General features: G+C 35.4%; 1 protein-coding gene across 10 annotated transcripts in view; it reads left to right on the top strand.

Moving 5' to 3' along the window:
* Window positions 1-26,274, top strand: part of LOC134587347 (sodium/calcium exchanger 1) — a 439,447-nt gene that overhangs the window by 349,116 nt on the left and 64,057 nt on the right. The window contains exons 4-10 of one of the 10 annotated variants that reach the window (XM_063443649.1): window positions 9,823-9,929; window positions 13,217-13,237; window positions 18,472-18,489; window positions 18,596-18,610; window positions 20,648-20,680; window positions 22,107-22,175; window positions 24,215-24,244. In XM_063443649.1, coding sequence (XP_063299719.1) covers window positions 9,823-9,929; window positions 13,217-13,237; window positions 18,472-18,489; window positions 18,596-18,610; window positions 20,648-20,680; window positions 22,107-22,175; window positions 24,215-24,244 — 293 coding nt within the window. Of the gene's footprint in view, window positions 1-9,822; window positions 9,930-10,349; window positions 10,454-13,216; window positions 13,238-18,471; window positions 18,490-18,595; window positions 18,611-20,647; window positions 20,681-22,106; window positions 22,176-24,214; window positions 24,245-26,274 lie in introns of all 10 variants that reach the window. The other 9 variants (XM_063443650.1, XM_063443651.1, XM_063443653.1 and 6 more) reach the window with 9 other exon arrangements.

Genomic DNA, 26,274 nt, shown 5'->3' with positions numbered 1-26,274 from the left:
AATGCCTTATATCATAGGAATACCAAGGTCTTATACTGACATTTTCCTAAATGTTAGAAATGTATTATGTAACATAAAATTAGCAATAACAAGTATTATAATTAGTGAAAATGCGTTATATCAACTTGATTTTATACATCATAAAGTATTATAGTCAAATGCATTTCCTCCAATTTTTCCTGCAAGGAAACAATACATATATTAAAAAAGGTGCATGCCATTTTAGCTACAGAATAAAAATACCAGAATTGCAAAACATTGCTCAGTGGCAAAAAGTTGTAATAAGATACATGCCAACAATATAACAGACAGCAGTATTTGCTGGACTCTGGATATCAGCTCAGACACAATGAGTCCTGTGTATTTATTGCTGGGTTATATAGCATAAATCTTCAAAAGTAAATTACATTTCACCCATGCACAAATTCTCTTCTAAACAAATGATCAATGTCTTAAAAATAACACATTTATATACATTCCCAAAAAGTCCAATATATTACATTCACGATTATCTATCATAGTGAGAATTGCCAGGAATTCAAAGAGAATTTTAAAAATACCAACATTCTACTCCAGTTTTCACCAGATTATTGTGTATAACTCGATACTCTATGGCGCGATCATGTGTACCTTTTGCCCAGTGACCATATTTATTAGAATTCATTAAAGTATCCTTGAGTTAGTGCACCATTAAATTTACAGAATTTTGCACCAACACAACATTTCTGAAATATCTATCCAAGTTGTGGGACTTTGATTCACTTTACACTTGAAAATGAGTTTGTTTGCTAGCAGAACATAATTTATGAATGCAGTCTTACTAGGAGAAGAATTGTGTGGATAAAAGCCCGGCAGACCCTTCTCTGCAAACACTGGCAATATTTGTTCTATACTGTGTATCTTGATTAATTCATACCAGTGGATTTTCGATAACTTTAATGTTAATATATCGCTGCCAGTTCTTTTTCGCGCATGAGTCAGAATGGTGCGCAATTCTTTAGGAAGACTCGTGTAATTAGAAAGGTTTATTTACTCTTCATGTTACAGCTGGAAATGTTGAGGCAGTGAGTGGACTGGTTGCCAGAAGAAAGATACTCTATACTGTATAGCTAAAAGCTTGTAATGATTTACAGAACAAGTATTGAAAAACGTTTTCATGGTATTGACTGGTGTCAGCACACACCATTAAAACAAACCTTATTTTGATTTCCATGGAGTCTTTATCTGTGCAAATAAATAGCATAGATGATACGATTGTATATATTTTGTTTAATGAAAAAAAGTGCACTGTCCTTGTCCCCTTCACACTGCAATGTAAAACAGAGAAACTGCAGTGTTAATATAGAAGGGTTAAGACTGCCTTTAGTGGCTGTTTACCAGACTAGAAGTGCTTCCTGCTGTTTCATGGCGTTTAACTCTGAGAAACAATGCTGGATGTTCTAATGCTGTGCATGAGGACATTCAGCATCTTCAAATCCTTTAACAGCCGCTGGTGGGTCGAGAGGGAGACGGCAGATGAACATTATAGTAACAGAATACAGTTTTGTATTCCTAACACTATGGCGTTCCTTTAACAAAGCTAGTAGCCAGATGGCCATTGTTACTCATGTATCTGTATATCATTTTTTATCTGTCATTGTATTTGGATCCTATTAAGGAATAACTCTGCAGTGTTTCTAATAAAATACTAGTTAAATAGGTTTGGCATCATGATTGATGTATCTATGATAAACATAGCCAGGGCTTTAAAAAGCAGACATCTGTACACTGTTACCCAGCAATGAGATTTATTCATGATAATTGTGAAGAACTGAAAGACAATTGCAAATTGTAAAAATTCTATTCTATGGATCCCTCTCATGTTGTATATTAAAAGTTGCAGTTCTGGTGTCAATTCTTCATAATGTAATGAGCAAGCTTGCTTTCACTTACTTAATCATTCAGATTCTTTGTATTTTTCTTATCAAATATATATAATAAATATGCATCCTGATTATCTTGAATAAATTGGGGAATGTTTTGTTTGTTTGTTTTTTTTATATCATGAACTTCTCTTAATATTATTAATTGCATTTTTGAAAAATCCCAGTTTGCGATCAGACATCAGTCATGTTCCAGGAAAGATCTTTGAAAAAAAATAGTTAAATTTAAGCATTGCCGTTAAAAAATGATTCAGCTTTGCAGAGCCTTGAGAAAGAAGATCTCAGGAGATGCTTATTTTACTTCAGCAATAACTTAAAAATGAAAAAAAAAAAGCACGTAAAAGCATACAGCTTATTAAAGCCTGACTCATCTTTACATAGTTCTTAAAGGAACAGTCCCCTAAAGTATTTTATCTTAGTAAGACGTCCCAGCTGTCAAGCATGCTAGAATAGTTTTCCGACTCACTCTTTTTAAACTATTGTACCGTAGAGAAGCTTCAAGCTGGTGAAGCTTGTTTATTTCTGCACATACACCATAGATTCACAATGGTTCTCTGTGAGAAGCTTTGCATTTGACAGAGAACATCATCAGTATTAATGACCCCAGCATGACTGAAGAGCAGAGACTGTCTCGGACAAGAAAAAAGGGGTGTTTAATGGTTTTCTTTAACGAAAATGGGAGGGGCGAACTCTAACATAAAAAGAACACAACATTCAAAATAAATGCATTTGATTTAACATTGAAGTCTTCCTTTAAATGACATGCAAAGACAAATAATTAAGTAAGGAGTATTTAATATCTAAGTGATAAACAATGTAAAAATGACGCGGCTGGTTGTAAGTCTTTTTTTAAAGGTTAATTTGTGCCTGCGCTTGCCATCATTATAATTCATAAATGCAACATTTTTGTTCACAAGAAATTTAAGTTGTGAAAATCACATTGTATTTTGTGCAGGTCGGCTTAGTAAACTAATTGCTTTCCACATTTTCTCTATATGTAAGGATATTTTGCAGATTTGAACATCTACTCTGACATAAGACATGTGATTATTTAAACACATGTAGTAGATCCCATCAATAATGACAGCGTGAGTGTGCTCCATAATCAGCTTTTGCCATCCAGTAAACTGCTTTTTCGTGAATATATGTGCATTGGAGCACAGAGGGCTTGAAATCTATAGAACGATGACATCGTTTGTCATACACAGAGTATTGGAAGTCATTGTGCAAAGTCTGGGGGGATTTGGATAATATGGAAAGTAGTGCAAAGCAGAAGTAATAAAAACAAAATTTAGGGAAACATTTGATGATTTTTTTTAAAGAATTAAAAAAAAAAAAATTACTGGAATGAGCATGAAAATCATTTCATAATAAAGAAGCTTACTTTTTTTCCTGCACTCGACTATGGTACTAGTCTGTCAATTCCCAAAACTGCACTATGAAGTTTGCCTCACTTAAAACATTGTGTGAGCAGGATAAAATGATTAGAAAGTCCCTTATTCATGCTATTGTAGCAGATGAAATGGGGAGATCCCTATGGGCACAAGGGAGAAAAAAAAAGAAAACATTGGCTGTGTTTCCTGTATAAATTGGACTGGATGATGCCAGGTGACCTTTATGTACCTAAATCCGAAGGACAGATCTCACTTTGTATCCTTCTTAATCTATGTTGCATTTAAAGGAACACTCCTAACATATAATCACTACAGCTGACTCTTGTGGTTGTGGTACAGGAGTGTACGCAAACTGTTTATTAACCCCTTAAGGACACATGACGTGTGGCATGTCATGATTCCCTTTTATTCCAGAAGTTTGGTCCTTAAGGGGTTAAAAGGGCACTATAGGCACCAGACCTATACAACTGGTTGAAGTGGTCCGGGTCCAGTGTCCCTGTTTCTCTTAGTCCTGCAAAGTAAAACATTGCAATTTTAGAGAAACTGCAATGTGTGCACTGCAGTACTAAGACAGCTTCTACAAGACAGCCACTAGAAGCACTTCCAGAATTTTACCCGGACGTTTCTCTGCATGAGAACACCCAGAGTCATTGAATATCCCATAGTAAAGCTTTGATTCATTGTTTTTGTATGAGAAAGGCCTAATGCGCTTGTGGCGTTAGTCGCACATGCGCATTAGCCTCCCCCCTTCAGATGACATCAGAGGAGGAGGTGAGCACCGACCCAGAGGGACATTGACGTTTGAATTGGGTAAGTAGAAAAAATGGTTTTTAACCCTTTATTGGCCTGGGGAGGGGCAGAGGGCACTATAGTGTTAGGAATACAGGTTAGATGGTTAGCACAATATAAAGATTATGCATTAGCTACAAAATTATATCATGCAATTTTGTGAGTGAGTTAAATTAAAGGAACCAGAAGATGTTTGCATGAAAAAATAATTAAAATAAATACGTGGTCTCAACTTATGCACATAGTAAATGGCTAAAATGCTTTTAAAGGACATCCTTAAAGTCTATGGTCAGATTTAGCAGTCAAGCCTCATATTTTTCCTCCTCCCAGTATGCGCCACTGCTCAGTTGAACAACTATTTATCTTGTTAATAAATAGAAAATATGTTATGTTCTTAAAATATGAACTCAAGTAATTTGTTTATCTTAGTTTGCTTTGTCATATAGCACATGACGGACTGCCTCCTGCTGCCACTGCTCATTTGGATTGATCTGGATATTTTGTCTTAATTATACTAACTTAAAATAACTATTTTGTGTACCCACAAAATGAAATCAGTAAACAATATAAAACATACTGGAAGGGATGTCTTCCTGCCAATTAGCAATCATTTGGTGATATATTTTGCTAGCTATGTTAGCTCTGTTAGATAGTGAAAAGTCACTGGATTTACCCTTCAACTAATACCGCATTTTTATCTTCACTAATCACGTGTTGGCATTTATACCATTTGCATTTGGCAGGATTGTCCTGATTTCAGGGTCCTGTCCCACTGTCCCTCTTTAGTTCCCTGTTGTCCTGCATTTGTGGACCTATGGCAGCTGTCCTTGTGTAGCACAATGAGAAAGCATCATTAGATGCACTCGTCTGTGTAGCTGGCACTAGGACTATGGAATGAGTGCTTCAGCTGTGCTCATTGCATGGTCCTGAAGGTTGGGGGCCCGCCAGAGAGCCAGGCAATGGGCAGGCTTGCCCCTATTATGGGTACTGCTAGTGACATGTGTCGCGTCACTGGTGACAATCCCTCAGGGCCCCTCCAATGTCTTCCTGATTCTATTCTTGGGATTGTTGGGGGGAATAAAATAGCTCTACGTCAAACAATGGAAAACACAATGCTTTGCATTATAATTCTAATGATTTGGTTTTCTTTACCAACTTTTCACCCTAAGGGGACAGAAAAAGCTTATTATATATTCTTAGATTTACCTGTATTATAATCAACTCACATCCTTACCACTTAATTGACACCAAAACATTTAAAAGATCACTCCAAGCAACTAAACAACTTCAGCTTGCTGAAATACTTTAGAGTTTAATTGTCTGTCCTTGCAGGCTTTTTTATTTTATATATTTCTTTCAATAGAAATTGTCAGTTTTATCAAACACCTTTGTCACACCCTGCCTGATTGACAGCCAAGAGGGTTTCCTGCCTTACTCACATTGAACTATAATTCTAAGCAGAAGAGACTGATGCACTAATCGTGGACTTGCGTATACTAACCTCACCACTTATAGTTCTCAATGATTTGTAAAATCGCTCATTAAGAAAAGTATGATTGGCATGTCACGCGCATGTGTTGTGTGCACAATGAACATCCTCTGGTTGGACAATATCTGGACAAAAAGGTTGGGGCTTCAACAGCTGCAGAAACTCGTTGTGCAGCTAATGTAAGGTTACTTTTTTATACCCTACAAATATATGCAAAACTACAAAATATCACATACGTGTTTTTTTGGGAGGATATATGTAATAAATGTTTACATTTGCATATTGCTTTCCTTGTAGAGTGTTCCTTTAACCCCTTAAGGACCAAACTTCTGGAATAAAAGGGAATCATGACATGTCACACATGTCATGTGTCCTTAAGGGGTTAAAGTGAACCTATAAAACAAGTAAAACGTCAACCTTTTAGTAGGTATGTATTTAACTTTTAAATACATTTATCTACTTATATGTCTTTTGAATGGAGGAGGAGTTTGGATGGCTGTCTCATTCCTCAGTAGCTGCCTTTTGTAGTTGTGTGGGTAAATTCAATTAAACTATAACATCATTTTATTATCTTTGATGCGATGACAATGTGCTGCAGACATCAATAGACCAGTTGGATATATATCCAAGTTCACATTTTTTCCATATAACATATTTAGCCTAAATATTGCAAGTTGATCTGTCAGTTCATGTTAACTAATCACCACTCCTTATTTATCGAATTAACCATTATTTGTCGATCTTTTTGGTAACAAGCTGTAAGGAAATCATGACAGTTGTCTGGTTTATATGCCATGAAAGGGTTAAATGAAAAAATAAAGGAGGAAACTGATTTTACTTTGGGCCTTATCTATACCACACTTAGCAAGGATAATCTTATCACAGACATTACCAGATGATCTATTCAGTGATAAAAGCATCAGCTTCTAGAAAACTAGCATTTTTCAGCTGCTTAGAGCATCTGTGCACATCTAACAACTGGGCCTTATGCATTTTACAATAAGGAACTTGTTTAGGTGTCCGTATGAAACTCTGAGGCTTGCTACAGATGTAGCTTTAGCTTGAAAACAGTTTTCATTGCCTATTGTGCTAGGGCATTTTTCTTTAAGTGGTGTGCTTATGCTTGTACTTAGCAAACATCTTTTCATAGCTCCGCGATAATGGCATGTTCTCCTCTGTTCCCTGAATGTATCACAACTCATTGATTGCACATTCAGGATTAAATGGCTGCTAAAACCCGTTTTTGTTCATTGTGGATATAGTCTGAAGTTTGTTGCTTGGTGCATTTAAAAACAGATAAACACTTCATTCACCTCCAGACTCTTCACATCAGATGACCATATGTTCATTTGTTTATTGGCCAGAGCAGTACTAAAAGAAAAGTGTGTGACGTACATGGTGTCTGATGCATAATGGGCAATAAGAAAATAATTAGAAAATAATTAGCCACGTTAATGCCTCTAATTGCCAGGTTTTTTGTAATCTTGGGAAAATCTGCAAGTCCAAATCGTTTCTTTAGTTTTTCCCATCTGCAGTGAGGTTCATTACTCGTAATGCTAGGTTAAAGTGCCAATAAAATCAACAAATAGGCAAAAAAAAGATGAGATTTCCTAATAAAAAAGGCACAGACATCACGATTGTTACCTTCAAATAGTACACAATCAGTAAATTTACATCAGCATCCCTAACATAAATTTATTTTACGTGGCCTATGTTTCTGTGATCATTATAGTTCATTATATCATTTGTAGTATACGGACCATTCAATGCATATAAGCAACAAAGTGGATTGCTGTGCAGCTTTACATGGCTTGCAATAAAGGAATCAATATCACAAAAATAATGTGTATTCTATTATCTCAGAAGCAATACAGAATGCAGCACATTTTGTAGCTAACTCAAATGCTTAAAATTATATTGCCTTGGATCGTATCACTATCTACTAAAACGCCATTCCACGAACAGCAAATGTTGCCTTGGCATTGTTTAAAGGGTACATATCTGTTTAAGATGAAGAATATATATATAAGATTTATTTTTTGGCTGATAACTTATTTATTGCCTGTCATATTTTGTTTTATATAGACATTTACTTTGTCACCTAGACATTCTTTGGTAAAAATAAATCATCTATAACTGGCTCATAAATGGAAAATCCTTTTACAAGGTGCTTTTAGACCCCATTAAAGGACAAGCTCAGCAGCAACGCTCAGCGCACATGTCTTAAATGGACCACACTTAAGGTGCTTTCACTCTTTCTAAAATATTAAATAAACCATTCTCAGACATCTTCTCCACCTTGTAATCATGTAATCTCTGTCACTCCAGTGTTTGCTGTTTAATATTTTACAAAGCAAAACGTAAAGCTGTATAATGAAAATTCTCTGTACTCAGGATATACAGCATGGTATGTGAATTGAATTTAGTTTTGAATGGTATAAACTTAGAGCCACTATGGTAGCAACCTATGGGCTTTTTGGAAGACAATCCAAGCATATAAACTAAACTTCAAGCACAAATCTCAGAGCATCAGAGAAAAAATATATATATACCATACACAGTGGATTGTTTGTAGGGTGCCCGGATACATGTTTTGGAGAAAGAAAAAATATAAACAAATGAATAAAACATTGCCATATATTCGCTTCATATTGTGTCTAACCTTCATGAGAAAGTGAGTTGGATCTAGTCAATATTTTTAAAAAATAACACATAAAAATATCAAAAACAAAAAATAACACAAAAATATCCACTTGGTCACTTCTCTTAATTTGCTTGAATTGCATACATCTAAATATGGAGTTAAGAAAGTGGGTCTATGGGGCCACGCCAGTGATGCTATAATTATCACAGACAGCCAAATCTGGATAGGGGTCAGCTGGGGATGAATGTACCCCAGACTTACTGAGACTGTCCCTGTCAGGGCAGACCATGCACAGAGCACTGCTGAAACACCCTGCCCTAGTTCCCTGACACTATACTGCACAGCGTCAGTGTGTTTAATGTTGGGGTCACATTGCACTTGCTGGTGATAGTTCACCACAGATGGGAAAATGGGGTGCCTAAAGTGTTATTTTAATTAGTTATCTCATATGGAAACACTAGCAAAAGAAGGTCACAATTTTATTATTATAATAGCCTAGCCATCCCACTATAGATAAAAATTACTTTCTTGTAAAAGGCAGACAGAACCTTTATAGATGCATAGTTTATTTTAATAGTGCAAATCATAAACAGAACCCTCTTACAGGGACAGTGGGTGCAAAATTGTTTAGATTACAGGGGTTCTCATCCCAGTCCTAAAGGACCCCCTACCAGTCCAGGAATTAGGGATTACCTGGGTGTGTCTAAGGTGTTTTTTTTTTCTTTTTCTAAACACCTTAGACACACCCAGGTAATCCCTAAATCATGGACTGGTAGGGGGTCCTTGAGGATTGGGTTGAGAACCCCTGGTTTAGAATAATATTCATGTTCATACAAGGATATATAACATTTATATCTTTTCTTAATTTTTTTTTGCATTGATTGAAGAGGATGTCAGATGAAAAAGATAATTATAACATTTCTTTTGATTCAACAAAAACATTAATAATTGCTTTTGTGAGTTTTACTGAAAAGTTACATAAATATGACTAGCTCCTTTATGTGCTGTTCTTTTGTGACAAAAGATGCATTCTGGGGTGAAAGATGCCTATTGGGGATCTAGGATTTCAGATTATGAAATTTCATCAAAATAGCTTGAGAATTCATATGCTATAGGTGATTAAAAAATACAAAAATAAATACATAAAGCATTAAAAAAAATATATTTAAATATATCTTTATCTTGTTTTGTTTTGTTTTTTCATTCACCTTGTTAGCACCAAAAGGTTTAATCACTTTAATTTACCTAATGGAATATCTAAAAATATAGAGTATTTTCTGCTGCTATAAAGAATGATAATCATTGTTTGTGTAATACACTATTGTATTCGAGGTTTGCCAAATTTGTTCTGTATTCCAAAGATAATTAACATTTTTTTTTCCACAGTATAAACATAAAAATGGTGTACTTTATAAAGCAAAAGTTAATTTGAATTTCAATTGGCTGCCTGATCTCTGCCTCTTTTGCTGAGCACTTTCTGTTCTATGTCTCCTAAGCACTTTCAATCTGCCTAAATGTATTTTTTTTATATCCTTCCTTTTGTTCTGTGCTTCTTCTCTTCAATCTGTCCTTCTCTTCTTGCAGCAAAACCATATCAGTGAAAATAATTGATGATGAGGAATATGAGAAAAACAAGACCTTCTTCCTAGAGATTGGGGAACCCCGTCTGGTGGAGATGAGTGAGAAGAAAGGTGGGGGATCTGCTTTGAGGCTGAGCCCAAACCGTTACTATGTCTGACTTATCACACTTGGATGGCTTATTCAAACCATTGACTCAAATGCACACACCCATTTACATTTGCAAAATGGCTATAGTCTTGAGCATGAGAGAAGATAATCCCGTAGTTTTCACCAGTAGATGTAGGTCAATGTGACTCCATGGGTCTACAAACATTTCATGATACATGATAGAATAATTCCCATAGATCGGTGATTGATTTTGACAATTATAGGATAGACATATGATGATATACCCTTTCGCAAACTTCAATGGGTGTGTGGCGGTTCCTCTACTCATGACATCATAATAACCATCAGGCTCAGTTTGATTTTAAAGCATGTGTGTGCGTGTGACCTCAACCATCCATTTCCTTTGTCTTGTGTCCCCACAGGAAGTTCATTACCCTTAATATACTTGACAGAGAGGAGTATGACAAAGAGTGCTATTTCTACCTTGTGCTTCAAGAACCAATCTGGAAACGAGGAGGAATGAAAGGTGTGAGAGTAAAATGTTAGCCAACACAATAAAAAAAAAACAAATAATGCCAAGTTCTGTGCGTAAATCCTACTCTCACACTTGCTCTCTCCTCTTGCTTAGCCTCTGAACTCTATGCAATTCTTCCTGTAAAGCTTGGCCAGCTCTTTGTCTATCCTCTCATCTAGCGATCTTAAAGGCCTACTTAACTGTATCTATGAAAACTTGTCTTTACTGAACTATCCCTTTGCCATCAGACTTTAAAAGGTAAAGAAAGTATGAAAACCATTTCACAGAGGGAAATCAATTTATTCTTAGATTCCTCTCCTTTTCTAGATCATGCATACAGCATGGAGATTTGTTGTTTACAAAACAAACATTTTATATTTGTCGCTCTATTAATAAGGAGGCATTAAATGTTAACCACCTTTACCAATGTTAAACTAATAGAAAGCAAAATTATCCCACAGATAACATGTGCCACATTCAGATTGATTACAATCATGACATCAGAATCCAGAAAATCCACCAGTATAAAATATCTACACATGTGCCCACCGTTCCAAGAACAATACGCTAAAATTACAATAATTAATGCTTGGTTGATTGCAATATCCCCTCAGCATACTTTAGCAGAGAAATTGCTATAGTCGCTTGTGCCCAGCAATATTTGTAGAGATTTAAAAGCCACAAAAAGTGGGATTTCCAAGCAATTTAATTTGGCCTTCAACACACTGGCAGCCATAGACCTGCAGAGCATCATCTTTAGACCTCAATGGAGATCTTGTATGACAATACCCCTTGATTGCAACCATCAAAACTCATGACCACTACGTTATATTGTCATTTATGTAAGACAAACTAAAGGGCACGGATGTTTAGACCATAGAGATGCAATAAGTATCAAGGAATTACATTAAAATGTTATGTTTGAACAGCGACAGTAACTGTGATGCAGTGATATCCCCAACATATTATTTAATACAATTATAGGAGAGCACTCTTCTAGTGTTTGGCCCCTATCTGGAACCAACGGTTGGAGTATGCATGTGTTTTGTTAATTGCCAGACTAATACGCGCAGTAAATGTACCAAGCTACTTACTTCAATCTCTAAAGTTACTAAACCAATTGCTTTTAATAAAGTGTTCCCTTCATGTAGGAATATGAAAACTAAAAAATACTAAACTATTGAAGTGCATGAATCAGATCTTGTTTCCTAGTTTTGAAAAAAAATATGATAGAAGCCATGTATAATTCAGAGCAAAGTAAACACACAAATATAAACATCAAAGCACTGAATCACAGGATAAAAAAAACGTAACTGTCAACATTGGCATTAGCGGCGCAATTACATTATTGTTTCCTGGGACTATACTGAACTTATCAGGTGTAAAATTATTTAACTGGGACATTACCTTCTTGTAGCCAAGCCATTAATTTGACTAATTAAGCTAGAAATAAATATGTCAAATGCCATGACACAAAATGCAATTTCTAAATAGCTTTCAGCGTTATTTATTTGTTTTCGACAAAAGAACAGAGATGAATCCATTATGACATACTAAGTTAGGCATCTAATATTGTCATTCTTTCAAAACATAGAAAAGCTCATTAATTAATGGATATGTACTCAAATTACTGCAGTCACCGTCAAAATATATTGCCAAGAGTAATTTGGCAAAGTGATACAACATACCAGGTTGCTCATTTGCATTATAACACTAACACAATTTAGAGTGGTTTGTAATGCCATATGGAATTCGACTGATAAATTATCTAATTAGACCCACCTTGTGTTGGGATATATTTCCTAAGAAAACACTTGGCTTAGCTAGGTTATCAATGAAATTACTTTGTTATCACTTTGAATCTAGTTTAAAAATGTGGTGACTGTTGGTGACACAATATTGAATCTCCTAAATTCACTCATACAAATATAGTATAATAATTATTTAAATATTTATTTATATTTTGCATTTTGAGTGGATTCTCAGTGAAGAAATAAGCATTTTTATTTTGCTAGCCGTACATAGCGTCAACATTTTTGCAGTAGGCAATTCTCTTACACTGAATTTTAAGAATGTTCCACATTCATTGCTTCATTAATATATATATTTTTTTTAAAGTAGTTATGTTTTCTTCTTCAAAATAAATCAAACACATTTGCACAGTTATAGTTGCATATGATAAATTAGGATACAAACATTCAACCAATAAGCCACTTTAGCTTTGCTATAGTCTGCATACCCTAAAAACATTCAAGACAAGAAACACTCTGAGCACCATAAACACTGCAGTCTACTGTAGTGGTTTTGATTCCAGGAATTCTCTGTCTCCACCACGTTCCAAAATGTCAAACTATTTTTAAATGGGGTCTAACAGCTCTCCTAAGCTTAGCGCATTGGCTGTGAGGGTCAACTGATTGCAGCGAGCTGTAGTGGTTATGGTGCTTGGATTGTGCCTTTAATATAATTTTATTTGGAATACATTAAACCTTAAAACACGATAGAAACAAAAACATTCAACAGGAACACAAATTATTAATATCCAATTTCTAAACTGCAATGACTGGCTTTTAAACAAGTCAATTAGCTTTCTTGCCTGAATTTCCCTGGCTCTAACCAGAGTTGGGCCGCTGCACCTACATCTTTGCTCAGTGGAGTTCATGGATGCTGAGGAGTTGCCTGGCCCTGCTCTGTCCTGAGCTTCTTTCTGTGGACATTTATTTCATTTCCACTATTCATTGTCTTTCTCTGTCTGTCTTTTATGTGTTTTATTTACAGCCCTGTTATTGAATGAGCTTGGTAAGCGTTTCATTTCTTGTTTCCCCCCTTTATATCTTGTCTGTCTTCACAGGGCTAGCCAATTGTCTGTTGTTGAGCTACAAGTCCCATTGTTCCACAGAGCACACGTCTGTATACAATATCTGGGCATAATGGAAATTGTATTTCAGTGGCAGTTGGAGAATTATAGATTGGCTTTCCCTCTTCTACATTAATGCTTTGTTCCGTTTAATTGTTTAACTTTATGATTTGAGTCTATGAAAATGTTATAAAGTGTTTATATTTGGTAAATTGTAGCCTTACAACACATTCAGAACTAGTCCTAAACGTATTGCAACTTGTAAATAAAGTGTTTAAGATTTATTTACTAAGCAATTGATATCAGTGAATTGAAAACCAAATTATTAAAATATGAGTTGGAATTTAGTTTTTTCAAATCAGCTATTTTGACTAATATTTTGCAATTTGTCTTCAATCCACTTGAGTTCAGAGTTTGGTGAATACATTCCTTTGTTTTTTTTTAGCAAGGATATAGACATTGTGATGATAGAGAAGTAAAATAAAAAGGTCCCAACACAATCTCTTATACTTCAATAACAGCTTTGTGTTGCTGCTGAGTTCACAAACATGACGCTGCCCACATCACTGTCTAAATACTATTATATTTCAACCACTTGCTGAACTGTGTCAAATAATGAGTTATTTTTGTAGACACTGCAAAAGAAGAACTCATTTAATGTGTCACTTCTGTGACCTATTAAGTAATGTACAGGTGACACTCAAAAAGTTAGAATATCGTGCAAAAGTTAATTTATTTCAGTAATGCAACGTAAAAGGGGAAACTAATATATGAGATAGATGCATTACATGCAAAGCAAGATAGTTCAAGCCGTGAGTTGTCATAAGTGCGATGATTATGGTTTACAGCTCATGAAAACCCCAAATCCACAATCTCAGTAAATTAGAATATTACATGCAATCAATAAAACAAGGAGTGTACATAGAACAATATCGGACCTCTGAAAAGTATAAGCATGCATATGGACTCAGTACTTAGTTTGGGCCCCTTTTGCAGCAATTACTGCCTCAATGCGGTGTGGCATGGAAGCTATCAGCCTGTGGCACTGCTGAGGTGTTATGGAAGACCAAGATGCTTCAATAGCGGCCTTCAGCTCTTCTGCATTGTTCAGTTTCATGTCTCTCATCTTTCTCTTGGCAATTCGCCATAGAATCTATATGGGGTTCAGGTCAGGCGAGTTTGCTGGCCAATCAAGCACAGTAATCCCACGGTCATTGAACCAGGCTTTGGTGCTTTTGGCAGTGTGGGCAGGTGCCAAGTTCTGGAAAATGAAGTCAGCATCCCCATAAAGCTTGTCTGCAGAAGGAAGCATGAACTGCTCCAAAATCTCCTGGTAGACAGCTGCGTTGACCCTGGACTTAATGAAGCACAGTGGACCGACACCAGCAGATAACATGGCTCCCCAAATCAATACAGACTGTGGAAACTTCACACTGGACTTTAAGCATCTTGCAGTGTGAGCCTCTCCATTCTTCCTCCAGACTCTGGGTCCTTGGTTTCCAAATGAGATGCAAAAGTTGCTCTCATCAGAAAAGAGGACTTTGGATCACTGAGCAACAGACCAGGTCTGTTTTTCTTTAGCCCAGGTAAGACGCTTCTGACGTTGTTTGTTGTTCAGGAGCGGCTTGACAAGAGGAATACAACATCTGAAGCCCATGTCCAGGATCCGTCTGTTTGTGGTGGCTCTTGATGCACTGACTCCCGCCTCAGTCCACTCCTTGTGAAAGTCCCCAACACATTTTAATGGCCTTTTCCTGACCTCTCCAGGCTGCGGTCATCCCTGCTGCTTGTGCACCTTTTTCTTCCATACTTTTCCCTTCCACATAACTTTCTATTAATGTGCTTTGATACATCACTTTGGAAACATCCAACTTCCTTCGCAATTACCTTTTGAGGCTTTCCCTCTTTATGTAGGGTGTCAATGATGGTTTTCTGCACAACTGTCAGGTCAGCAGTCTTTCCCATGATTGTGATTCCTACTGAACCAGACTGAGAGACCATTTAAAGGCTCAGAAACCCTTTGCAGGTGTTATGGCTTACTTAGCTGGTTAGAGTGGGACAATGTGAGCCTGGAATATTGCACCTTTTCACAATAATTCTAATTTACTGAGATTGTGGATTTGGGGTTTTCATGAGCTGTAAGCCATAATCATTGTACTTATGACAAATCACGGCTTGAACTATTTGCTTTGCATGTAATGCGTCTATCTCATATATTAGTTTCCCCGTTTACGTTGCATTACTGAAATAAATTAACTTTTGCACGATATTCTAATTTTTCAAGTATCACCTGTTATGTACCACGCTAAGTTAGCTAAATAAAGATCCCAGACTAGTGTCAGTTCCATAGGGCTCTATGCTCCTGGCACTGAGATACCCTGTATCATTGCTTGCAAAGTACTTTGTGATTTAAAAAAAAAAAAAACATTTTAATGGACTGGTATATCAGTATCATTACAGGTTAATGGATTTGCAGATCCTAATAAAAATGGGATTCATTCATAGGCAACACTGCATTACCAAACTAGTTCTAGAATGTCCAGTGTCTCTCTAGGCATATGAGTGAAAACAAGCATTGTCGAGATAATTTGATGCCTTTTGCATGCAATCATACAGAGACATGACTAAATTGATGTATTCCTGGCTAGAGAACATCTACTGCCTTCATTATTTGACTCAGTGAGACTAGCAAACAGCCAAAAGAAAGGCAAGAAGAATTAATGGGATCATTTTAGGAATTGCAACAATCCAGCTGCACAGTTTAATGACCCTTCTATTAAATTTTGGTATTTTAGCCTTGCAAATGAAACAAAGCAAAAATATGCTTCTTTTTCCTGAACGAATAAACCATCCAATGCATATATACATTAGTGTATATGTAAGATGTTATACATTATACATAATATATTTCCTTTTTTATGTAAGAGAACATTTTATCGAAAAATGAATAATTGGTATGAAAAATGTAAAGTGCTTCATTGACTACAGCTGCTAAGTATAGCAACAGTTAGATATTAAATCTGAAACACGGAAGCTCGGTTTATTAAATTAGATGTAATACAATGATGTGCATGCTAAGTAGACATCATTTGCATCTTTGTAGACCACAGTGACTGTTTTATGGAACTGTGTGTCTCCATCCTGATATAAGTAAAATATATTTTGAGAAAAGTGGAAAAGATTTTCTATTCAGATTCCCGAAAACTGTAGACTTGCTTTTAATGAATGATCTGTTTATTGCAAGGTTACCTGTCACAGTAAGTACAATTAAATATTTATTCTAAGAAACAATTTAAGAAACAAAAATCCCAACATCATAGGATAATATGTTACAGTGATACCTAGTATCACAAATGACCACATTTATGTTTTTGTTTTTGAAAAAGACACTACTTCTGAAAACTCCAGAGGAAGGAGCAGTTGGAAGATAAATATCTTAGTTTTGTTATCCATTTTAATCAACTGTAAGCTCAGCTTCCACTTAAAGATTAATTAAAGGGTCACTATTGTCACCAAAGCAAAGTTACCTTAATGCAACAGTTTTATTGTGTAGATCATGCCCCTGTAGTCTAACTGCTCAATTCTCTGCCATTTAGGAGTTAAATCAGTTTTGTTTCTGTTTATGCATCCAAGACACACCTCCCTTAGCTGTGACTCACACAGCCTGCATTAAAGAAGGGTTTTATTTCCAATCAGATGTTAACATACTTTAGAAGTTTTTATCTACTGCTCTGTCAATTGAACTTTAATCACACGCAGGAGGCTCCTGAGGGTCTAGCAGTCTTTTAACAATGCAGAGGATAGGAATGTGCAAGAATGAAAGTTTAACCATTAGATCTCTCTGAGTAAGTCACATGCAGGGAGGTGTGACTAGGGCTGCATAGACAAAGTGATTTAACTAACTCCTAAATGGCAGGGAATTGAGTAGTGAGACTGCATGGGGCATGATCTATACATCAATCTGCTTCATTAAGTCAAAGTTGTTTTGGTGACTGTAGTGTCCCTTTAATGGCCGAATATAAAATAAACAAAATTAACTTTGATAAAGTTACAGTAGGCAAGCCAGTCTTAGTGATGCTTGTATTGTTCATTGATACAATGTAATATTAAAAATTTGGACAGTGACACACATTTTGTACATTGGTTTCTAATATAATGAATTTGAAATTATGAAATAACTAATAGCTAAACTATAAATAATCTGAACTGCATGTGCCTCCATTGATTTTGCATTGCTAGTGGTATGCAATATGCATTTGGAACCTGTTCTTTCTCAACATAAGGAACAAATAAATGCCATTGTAAGTGAAGCAGGCTGTCGTTACTACAAAAAAATCATTAGAATATCATAGACATAGAATGAAGACACAAAATAATGAGAATTCCAAATCATCCATGTTGAATGTGGTTATGAAGTCTTATAAATTACCTGATCACAGATGACCGTTTGGTTGAATAGTGAAAGAAAAATACTTTTTAAATTAACAAAATAAATACTATTGTATATGTGAGGATACAGGTTTTAAAAGGTTCAGCTAAGCAAGATTAGACCATCAAACCACTAGTAAGCTTTGATATTAGAATGGCTAGGTTAGAGCATGCTAAAAGCTGACCTAGTCATTCACTTAACTTGAATATGATTGTCCATCTTTTTCATTTAGTGTAGACAAGGCTGACGAGAACAAACAGGAACAGACCGTTAAACTTCAGTCCTGGCAGCCCATCGCCAGAGACGATACTCAGCATCTGCTGGTGTCAATAAGTAGCAGACTTCATACAGTCATCAAATGCAAATGACTTGCAACCCTGTACTAAATAATTACAAATATGTTTTAAGATTATGTTAATTCTCCCTTAAAGGAAGGGACAAAAATACAACTGGGTGTTATAATTCTTACACAGTTTGGTGATATGAATTCCCTTGAATTAAACTAGACAGAATGCACATTATCTGCTTCTTTAATTTCAAATCCACTGGAGCACAGCCAGAGCAACAAAACGTGCGTCACTGTCCAAAACAGTAAGACAGACTGACAGACAGGCAGACGAAAAGACAGATAGATGGAGACAGAGAGATACTTCAATCTTCTTATGAATATGTAAATTATGTTGACAGCAAAACAATATGCTAATCATATTATTTCTTTCCCCTTTTTGTCTCCTGTGTAAATTGCAGGTGATTTTACCATCACAGGTATGTACTTTTCACATATTTTCATCTTGTGAGTCATGTTGCACTTTATGTTTGAAAAATCCAAATATTTTATTTGTTTTTTTTATCTTTTTTTTCTTCAACAAAGGGAAAATATTATATGGTAAGCGCTTAATAGAAAACTGTGTTGGGTTCCCCTAACATTCACACTGGATTGAAGCAATTTTGATACCACTTTAGGCCTACGGATATATCTGCACGGTTAACACCACGTGTGCTTTTGTGATAAAACAAAATTTGTAATAAGAATTGTGAATTTTTTATTGCATGCTTATTGTTATATTATTACCTCAACACAGCTGTGCATTGCAACCCATCAAACATATAATTTAGACCAAGCTCAGTTGTAAAACAAACATTTGATACATCCCCAGATGTTGTAGAACTACATCTCCCATGATGCTTTGAATGCCTTTAGAATGTCAAAGCATCATGGAAACTGTAGTTTTAAAACATCTGGGGAACTACCTTTTGGGCACCACTGCCCTAGATTCTAGACATAAATATAGGTAAATATGTGTAAATAGATAACATATCATGAAGCTTTATCTACAACTTAGTGAAAGGTTTTACTAAAATGTCTAATTTCCCCTTAGCACAATACTGTTTCTAGAATGACAGATACATATTTTAACAATAATACTCTTATCCAGTACAGCTTAGTAATTATATAGAATTTAGATCAAGATACTTTAGTGTCAAATTTTCTTAAAAAATGTTGTAATACATAAAACTTTTTCTCTAGGGCCTTACAATGGTTTGTAAGCCACAGGTCTCTAATTAACCAACCAAAGCTTACTTTCCACTTAGAAATTATCACTGTTCTATTTCATTTTTAGAGACTAAGTCCAAGTATTACTAGAAATATACCAGTAACAATGTTATTCTACTAATATTAAGAACTAGTGACTAAATGTGCTTTTTCAATGAATGCTTGTGTAGCACATATAAAGTACATTTGGGCGGTTGCTGACTCTTCTTTATTTTTGGTTTTAATTTTTCATAACACTCAGCAAGCCAACTCCCAGCACTCTGCAGTGTGAGATAACCAGATTCCCAGTCCGGTAAAGGGCAATAACTAGTTAGAGACACTCACAGTTGATTCAGGAAACTCAGATTTGTAGCAAATTAGTAAGTGTACTGCAAATTTGAGGCCAAAATAGCTGACTGCGACAAATTGTTCAATTAAGGTCACAATTTAGTTATTTTAACCTCAATTTATCAATTTGACATTTTCTAAAATTTGTAGCTTACTGAATCATGATTATGCACTTAAATGGGAATTGTCAGAAATTCATAGATTATTCACTAATATTTATATTTTCACTAATTAACTCTAAATGGAAAAAAAAAAAATGCGGGAAAAATGGCCAAGTTGTAACTATAGGTGAGTTAAATCATTTATATAGATCAGCTATGTTTACCTCAGTTTCTCCATTCAGTTTTAATTTGGGAACATTCTAAGTTTTATGAATAAACCTGTAAAAGTGAATGTAATGTAATTTTGCATTTTAGGCCACAAAAATTCATGCCACCTTTATTTTAGGTTTGACTATTATGGTCAATAATCTAAGTCACACTGACACTCCCAGCTTTAGAAATGACCCGGGAAATTATTTTTTTTATGGAGCAAAATAACCAAGTAGGAAAAACTATCCAACTTGCCTGTTTTTTAATCTTGGCTATTTAAATCCTTTATTGCTTTTTCAATTCTCCACACTTTTCAGTATAGTGAGTAAACTGCTTGATGGGTTAAAATATGTTTCATTAAGGGAATTGGACAGTTATAGAAGATATTTTTTTTTTATTATTTTCAAGAGACTTAATAGAGGAAATTCTTACTTAGAAAAGCAATTTCCAACTCTGCAGTATAAACAATTTACGCTGTTCATTGTAGATTAACGGAAATTTACCTGCAATAAAATTGACTTGACTCTCATATAAAAAAAAACAAAACAGAATCCAAATAAAATCACCTAATTCCCACATCTATCTGACATATCAGGCGCGGTTCTAGTAGTTGTTATGAGAAACGTAATGATGTTCTGATGTGTTTATTTTTATTTCCATTTTAGCGGTTCACAGGAGCTAGGTTGTTTCATTGCAACTAATTGATATTTTTGATATTAATGTACAATAGGTCAGCCGTTTAATGACAGTCACAATGTAATGGGTAAGTGAGACTGTTATTTTCTTCTGTAAACAATTCAGAAGAAATATAACCGTTGCGCTTCAAGCTAAAATCTCTTAAGAGAAAAGGGATGATCCATGCTACAAATTAATCCGCACATATTGCTGCACAAATTCAGCTGATTGGTTGCTCAGTTCAACTCTAACTCCTCATTTCGTTTCCCCCCTTGCCACATCATCCTGTTGTGTACAGGACTGTAATGAAAGTTATGCTTAAACTGAAAACACATTTTTGTTTGTGTGTGCACTCTCTATTGCTAAATATGGAAAAATAGGTTAAATAGGGACCTGCTCTACAATGTCACAGTGGAGTTGAGAACAAAACATTAAAAGACATTCTTATGGTATATCAGTTGACATTCTCAGTTTATTACTGCTGTCCATTACTGCTTGAACCAATGCTTCCTCATTACCCAAGCGGCAATGGAGAGACAGCAACTGGGGAAACTTCTTCGGTGTTAAACTGTTCATATGCAGTTTATCACTAGAAGGTGAGATAGAGAACTCCAGGCACCATATCCACTGCATTGATATGAAGTGGTTATAGTGTGTTCAGTGCTACTTTAATGCATAGTTTCACTCCTGTAACATATGAATGCTGCAGACAGACAGAATATTTGGTTTCTCAAGCATCCCTACAGCATTCATATGCTTCCTTGGAAGCATGATCTCTCTGTAGAACACACACTGCTAAAGTTTGCTAGCAGAATCAAGTTGGAACTCTATGTTAAGTCTGACTTTGCATAGGTAAGTTTTTAAAAATGTAAGTAAGGAATAAAACCGATAGTTTTCACAGTTTTCCCTCTATTTTCAATAGGCCAATTTGTATTTTTTTTAGAAAGAACAAACAATGCTACATTTCAGTGCATTCAAGCAGATTCTCAATGACAATTAGCACTTTTTGGCAAGTGAACTCATACAGAATGTACAGAGAGTTTGTATTTTCCAGTTGAACTCTGTAAAAAGGTTAATATGAAACTAAAACGCTGCACATTAGTCCCGCAGTGTGGGAAGTTCTCTAATGCACTTTACTTTCATATAAAGTGGGACAATTAAGATTGGATACTTGAGTTCTTTTCAGTGCAGCTTTTTGGACTTCATTATCTAAGGGGTAAAGGGTTAAAAATTCTAATAATAAAAAGATTTCTGTAACTGCACAAACACAAATTGGGCTTTTAGCTAAAAATAAATAAATAGTCATGATCTATGCTACAATTATGTAATTACAATGAGTTTAGAAAAAAATGTCTGCTGTGATAGATCCGTAAATTTAAGTTGGTTTGATCATACTCAAGAGTGTGCATGGTTTTGTGGCACAGACTTGTAGCTTTCCCCACCACGAATAATATCTTAATCCATTTTTTATTGTCATATATCATTTGTTTCATTGTCGCTGGTCCTTTTGACAGGAAAACCTGTCTACAGAAAGGTTCAGACTAGAGAACATCCTTTACCATCTACAGTAATCAACTTTACAGGTATTCATTCAATTAATTAATTACCATTCTGAACTAACAACTTATAACTCAGCATCAACCGGTAAACCCTGGTTTTTACCCACTAGTTGAGCTAAAACGCTTGAAACACCAAAATGTCTTATATTACCATATCTAAACTGGTAGAATTTATTATCCCACCTTTAGAATAATTTAACTGTACTACTTCAGAAATGGTTTATTTCTAATCCTTAAACTATATATATATATATTTTGTTTTATAACATAATACAATGTATTCAGCTAATGGTGTTTTTCTTTCCTTAGGTTTTAATATTACTATCATTTCTTAGAAATGTAATGACATTTTTTATTTACTTTCTGTGTGGTTTACAGCAAAATTTCCTGTTTTGTTATGTGATTTATACATACATTCCTTTACTAGTTTAACTTCAGAACAAAATTAACTATATGGCAACCCTAGGCAGCCCAGAGGATAAACAGAGGCTCTGGCCCCAATTACCATCCTTATGGGAAGAATAAAGGGGGGAGCAAACTGGAAACCTGCTTAGAGGTCCCATAGGATCTTATCCTTCTCTGATTAACTTACAATGTGATAAAAACAAACTGTGATCTAAGATAGTTAACTTTCTGAATAACTGCCAGGTCTTTTCACTAAACAGTGAGTCAAGGTGAGTTAATAAATGCCTTGAAAAATGTAGGTCAAAATACATACATATTGGAACAAAGTTCTACAATTCATCCAGGTGCTGTTTGCTTTATAATGTGCAAGTCATTTATCATTCCACCTTAAATTAGAAGATGAACTCCTTTATATCATAAAATGATATATGTTTAAGTAAAATTGAAAAAAAAAATTACAAAATTGTAGAATATATCACGGTAAGCTATGGCAGAAAGCCATAACAGTAACAGATCTTTTTTGCCATACCCCCTACTTTTCTAAAACACAATTGCTGATAGGGAAAGCTTTTTACCCAAAGATTGAGTTCTATGGATTGATGATCACTAAAATAATGTTTGTAATTTAATTAGAACTGTGACGTATTCAGGTGTTGAAGATTCAAGACAGTAGTCCTGTAGGCCACATTGAGTCAGCATATCTCTATGTACAGCTTGTACTAATGGAACATGGCAGATACCTCTTAAACTATTATCTAAATAGCTGAGCAGCACATGAAGAGCGTGCTGTAAAATACCATTTCATATATGCAATGAAAGCAACCACGGAGATCATACATAAAGAATGTGATGTCTCAATATTATTCTTTAACTTTTGGTCTGCCTATAGTGCCCATTTAAGATATTACTGAGTCTTTGTTACGGTGCCAGATTAGCATCTCACTTTATCACATGGTTACACAAAATTCACAAGAGTATGCACTATCTACTACTACTTTGTGTGTGCCACGAAAGATCCCAAGCCACACCCAGGCCTAGTTTATCTCGTACGCAATCCAGCTATGTCTGACAGGATTTTTTTTCCGATTCCAAATATGTTGCTCTTGTCTGAAATGTCTACTAGTGAGTAAAATGTATGTATTTAAATATTCATGAGGTAAAATATAGGAATAGGTGCCTGGCTAGTATAAATGACTGGATGGGCACCATGAATGTATTGTGAGTATCTTCTAGTGATTTTTTTGTTTTTGCTAATTTAGTCAGCACTTCCCCACAGTCAGCAAATGGTTACATCTTTTCATGTACCAGCGACAGACTTGCTTTGCTAAATTTTTAAGAGGTGTTGGTAAAAGCCGGTTGCGTTCAGCATGTCGATTTTGTTACAAATGTTTTGCATATTGAATGCAGGAAGACTTTGAATATGTTAAACACCATTTTTTTTCTACAGTGATTAAGGCCTGGAACATCCAATCTGCCTTCTTCTTACCAAGACACTATTTTGGTTTTCTGCTAAATGATTCTGTGTTTGTGTGTGTTGTGCTGGTTTTTGTGTTTTGGTATTTTTGGTGATTTTGATTGTTGTGGAAACACCTAATTGTTTCATGCATGTATATTTCTTAGATAATGGTTAATTCGCTTAATTTTATATCTTTCACAAGCTCCCATAGAGGCTGGGCCAGTGATATACGGTATGCTGTTTTGCTATGTGTTTGTGTAGTGGTTTTGTCGTTGTCTACTGTTTGTGTCTGTGAAGGTAAAGATAGTGCCTCTGTAAATCCTATGTGTACAATTTTCCCTAATCTGTACGATCAATCCTCCAGAGTCCAGAGCGATAAGATTGTGCATCCATACAAATATCACACTCATACTTTTTCTGGTTAACTCTGAAAATGTTGATTATGTTTTGACAGTCTGCATTACAAAACAAAATTTGTAAAAAAAAAAATAAAAAAAGTTATTTCTTATTTAATGCATTAGCATTATAGTCACAGATGGTAAAAATATGAAGAAATAAAAATATAGAGTCACAGCGTGTTACCCAAATAGATACCAAAACACTCAAAACACCCGTGTGGTAACCTCTCTATCCACACAAAAATCACAAAATAATATACATACAATGGGTGGAATAGTTCGGTTCAGGGTAAAAGACGATGGTATGGAAACAAATGGAATAACTGTGGAGATAAAAATAGTGTACAAGCACCTAGTGCAATATCATACAGTACAAGTAAAAACAACGTAAACTGAGTTCTTTAGTACTCACAAGGAGGGAGCCAATTGGAAATGGCTCAATCCAGATGCCTGTGGGATAGTTAGAAGGGATCCCACTCCCTTCCAAAGTGCAAATAGTGCTTCACCGGTTTCAAGGAGAAATGTCCACACCAACAAAATGTTAGGGACTAAATCCTTTTAATGAAGATGAATAAAATGCAGGTAATAATGTATAATACAAACAAAAAAGCAAACTCAATAAAATCCACTAAGATTGTGGTAAAATATAAAAGTCCTCTGTGGGAGTAAAAAAAACTTGCAAAACGCGTTTCGCCCAAGTCCTGGGCTTCCTCAGTTGCTGATGGTGTCCTGTTTGGAGGTGTCCTTATGTATCTGCTCGGGGAGATGCTTACTTCCGTGTTTGCGCGCTTTCCCCGTTTCCGGTCGCGCGTCTATGACGTGTTTCCGGTCCGCGATCTGTAAACTGGATCGTTGTTGGAACGCATATGCGTTCCACATATTCAACAAACTTTATTGTTCTCGTTTTTCAGTCCGTGAACGGTGGAGAAAGATAAAAAGAGCCATTAATAAGCATTGGCACATTTTAAGGGATGACCCCATACTTAAAAATATTCTACCTCCTAAACCAAGAATGATCTACAGAGGCACAAGTAACCTTAAAAATATGTTAGTCAGAAGTAATCTAGAGACTACAAAACCCAAGCACTTTATGGATAATTTGATAGGCTTTTATGGCTGTGGAGAGTGCTTACCATGTAGAGTCACAAAAAATAAAAAAAGGCACCTTACAGATTTAGGGGGAATGATAGGACGACCATACAAAATCAAAGATCACCTTACATGCCACTCTAAAGGAATCATCTATATCCTGAAATGCCCCTGCAATCTCTTATATATAGGAAGAACAATACGACCTTTAAACGTGAGGATTGCGGAACATGTCCGAAATATTAAAAGAGGCCTTGAAACGCACTCTGTCTCCCAGCATTTTAAAAGTCAACATAGCCAAGACCCCACAGGCCTATTTTTTTGCGCAATAAAATTAATTCAAAAGGATTGGAGGGGAGGCAATTATATTAATAAGCTGGGGAAAGAAGAAATGAGATTTATTTTTAACTTTAATACTCTCATACCTAATGGTCTTAATGCAGATTTCGAAATATGTCATTTTTTATAACATCTTGTAGTATACCACATTTTAGCATATTAATATGGTATTTTTATTCTTAATTTTTATATAGCACGATTGGGACCCCAAGAGACTATACCAGAGTTGTATCTCTCTGAAAGTCTAATTTTATGTATATATGTCTGATATGTTGAATTTTATGATCTAGTGTTATATGATCCACATGGCTCAATATTTTTACTCTCTTTTTCTGTAATACGTTTTAGATTCCCCTTTTAGGAATTGCCCTTCCTTCTCTTCTCGATTTCATCTCCCAGAAAGTTTTTATTAATTATTAATATTTTCACAAAGAAG

Source organism: Pelobates fuscus, chromosome 2, assembly GCF_036172605.1.
Source record: "Pelobates fuscus isolate aPelFus1 chromosome 2, aPelFus1.pri, whole genome shotgun sequence".
Classification (NCBI taxonomy): Eukaryota; Metazoa; Chordata; class Amphibia; order Anura; family Pelobatidae; genus Pelobates; species Pelobates fuscus.
The sequence above is the reverse complement of the archived record's forward strand: the minus strand, read 5'-3'. Positions and strand labels throughout refer to the sequence as shown.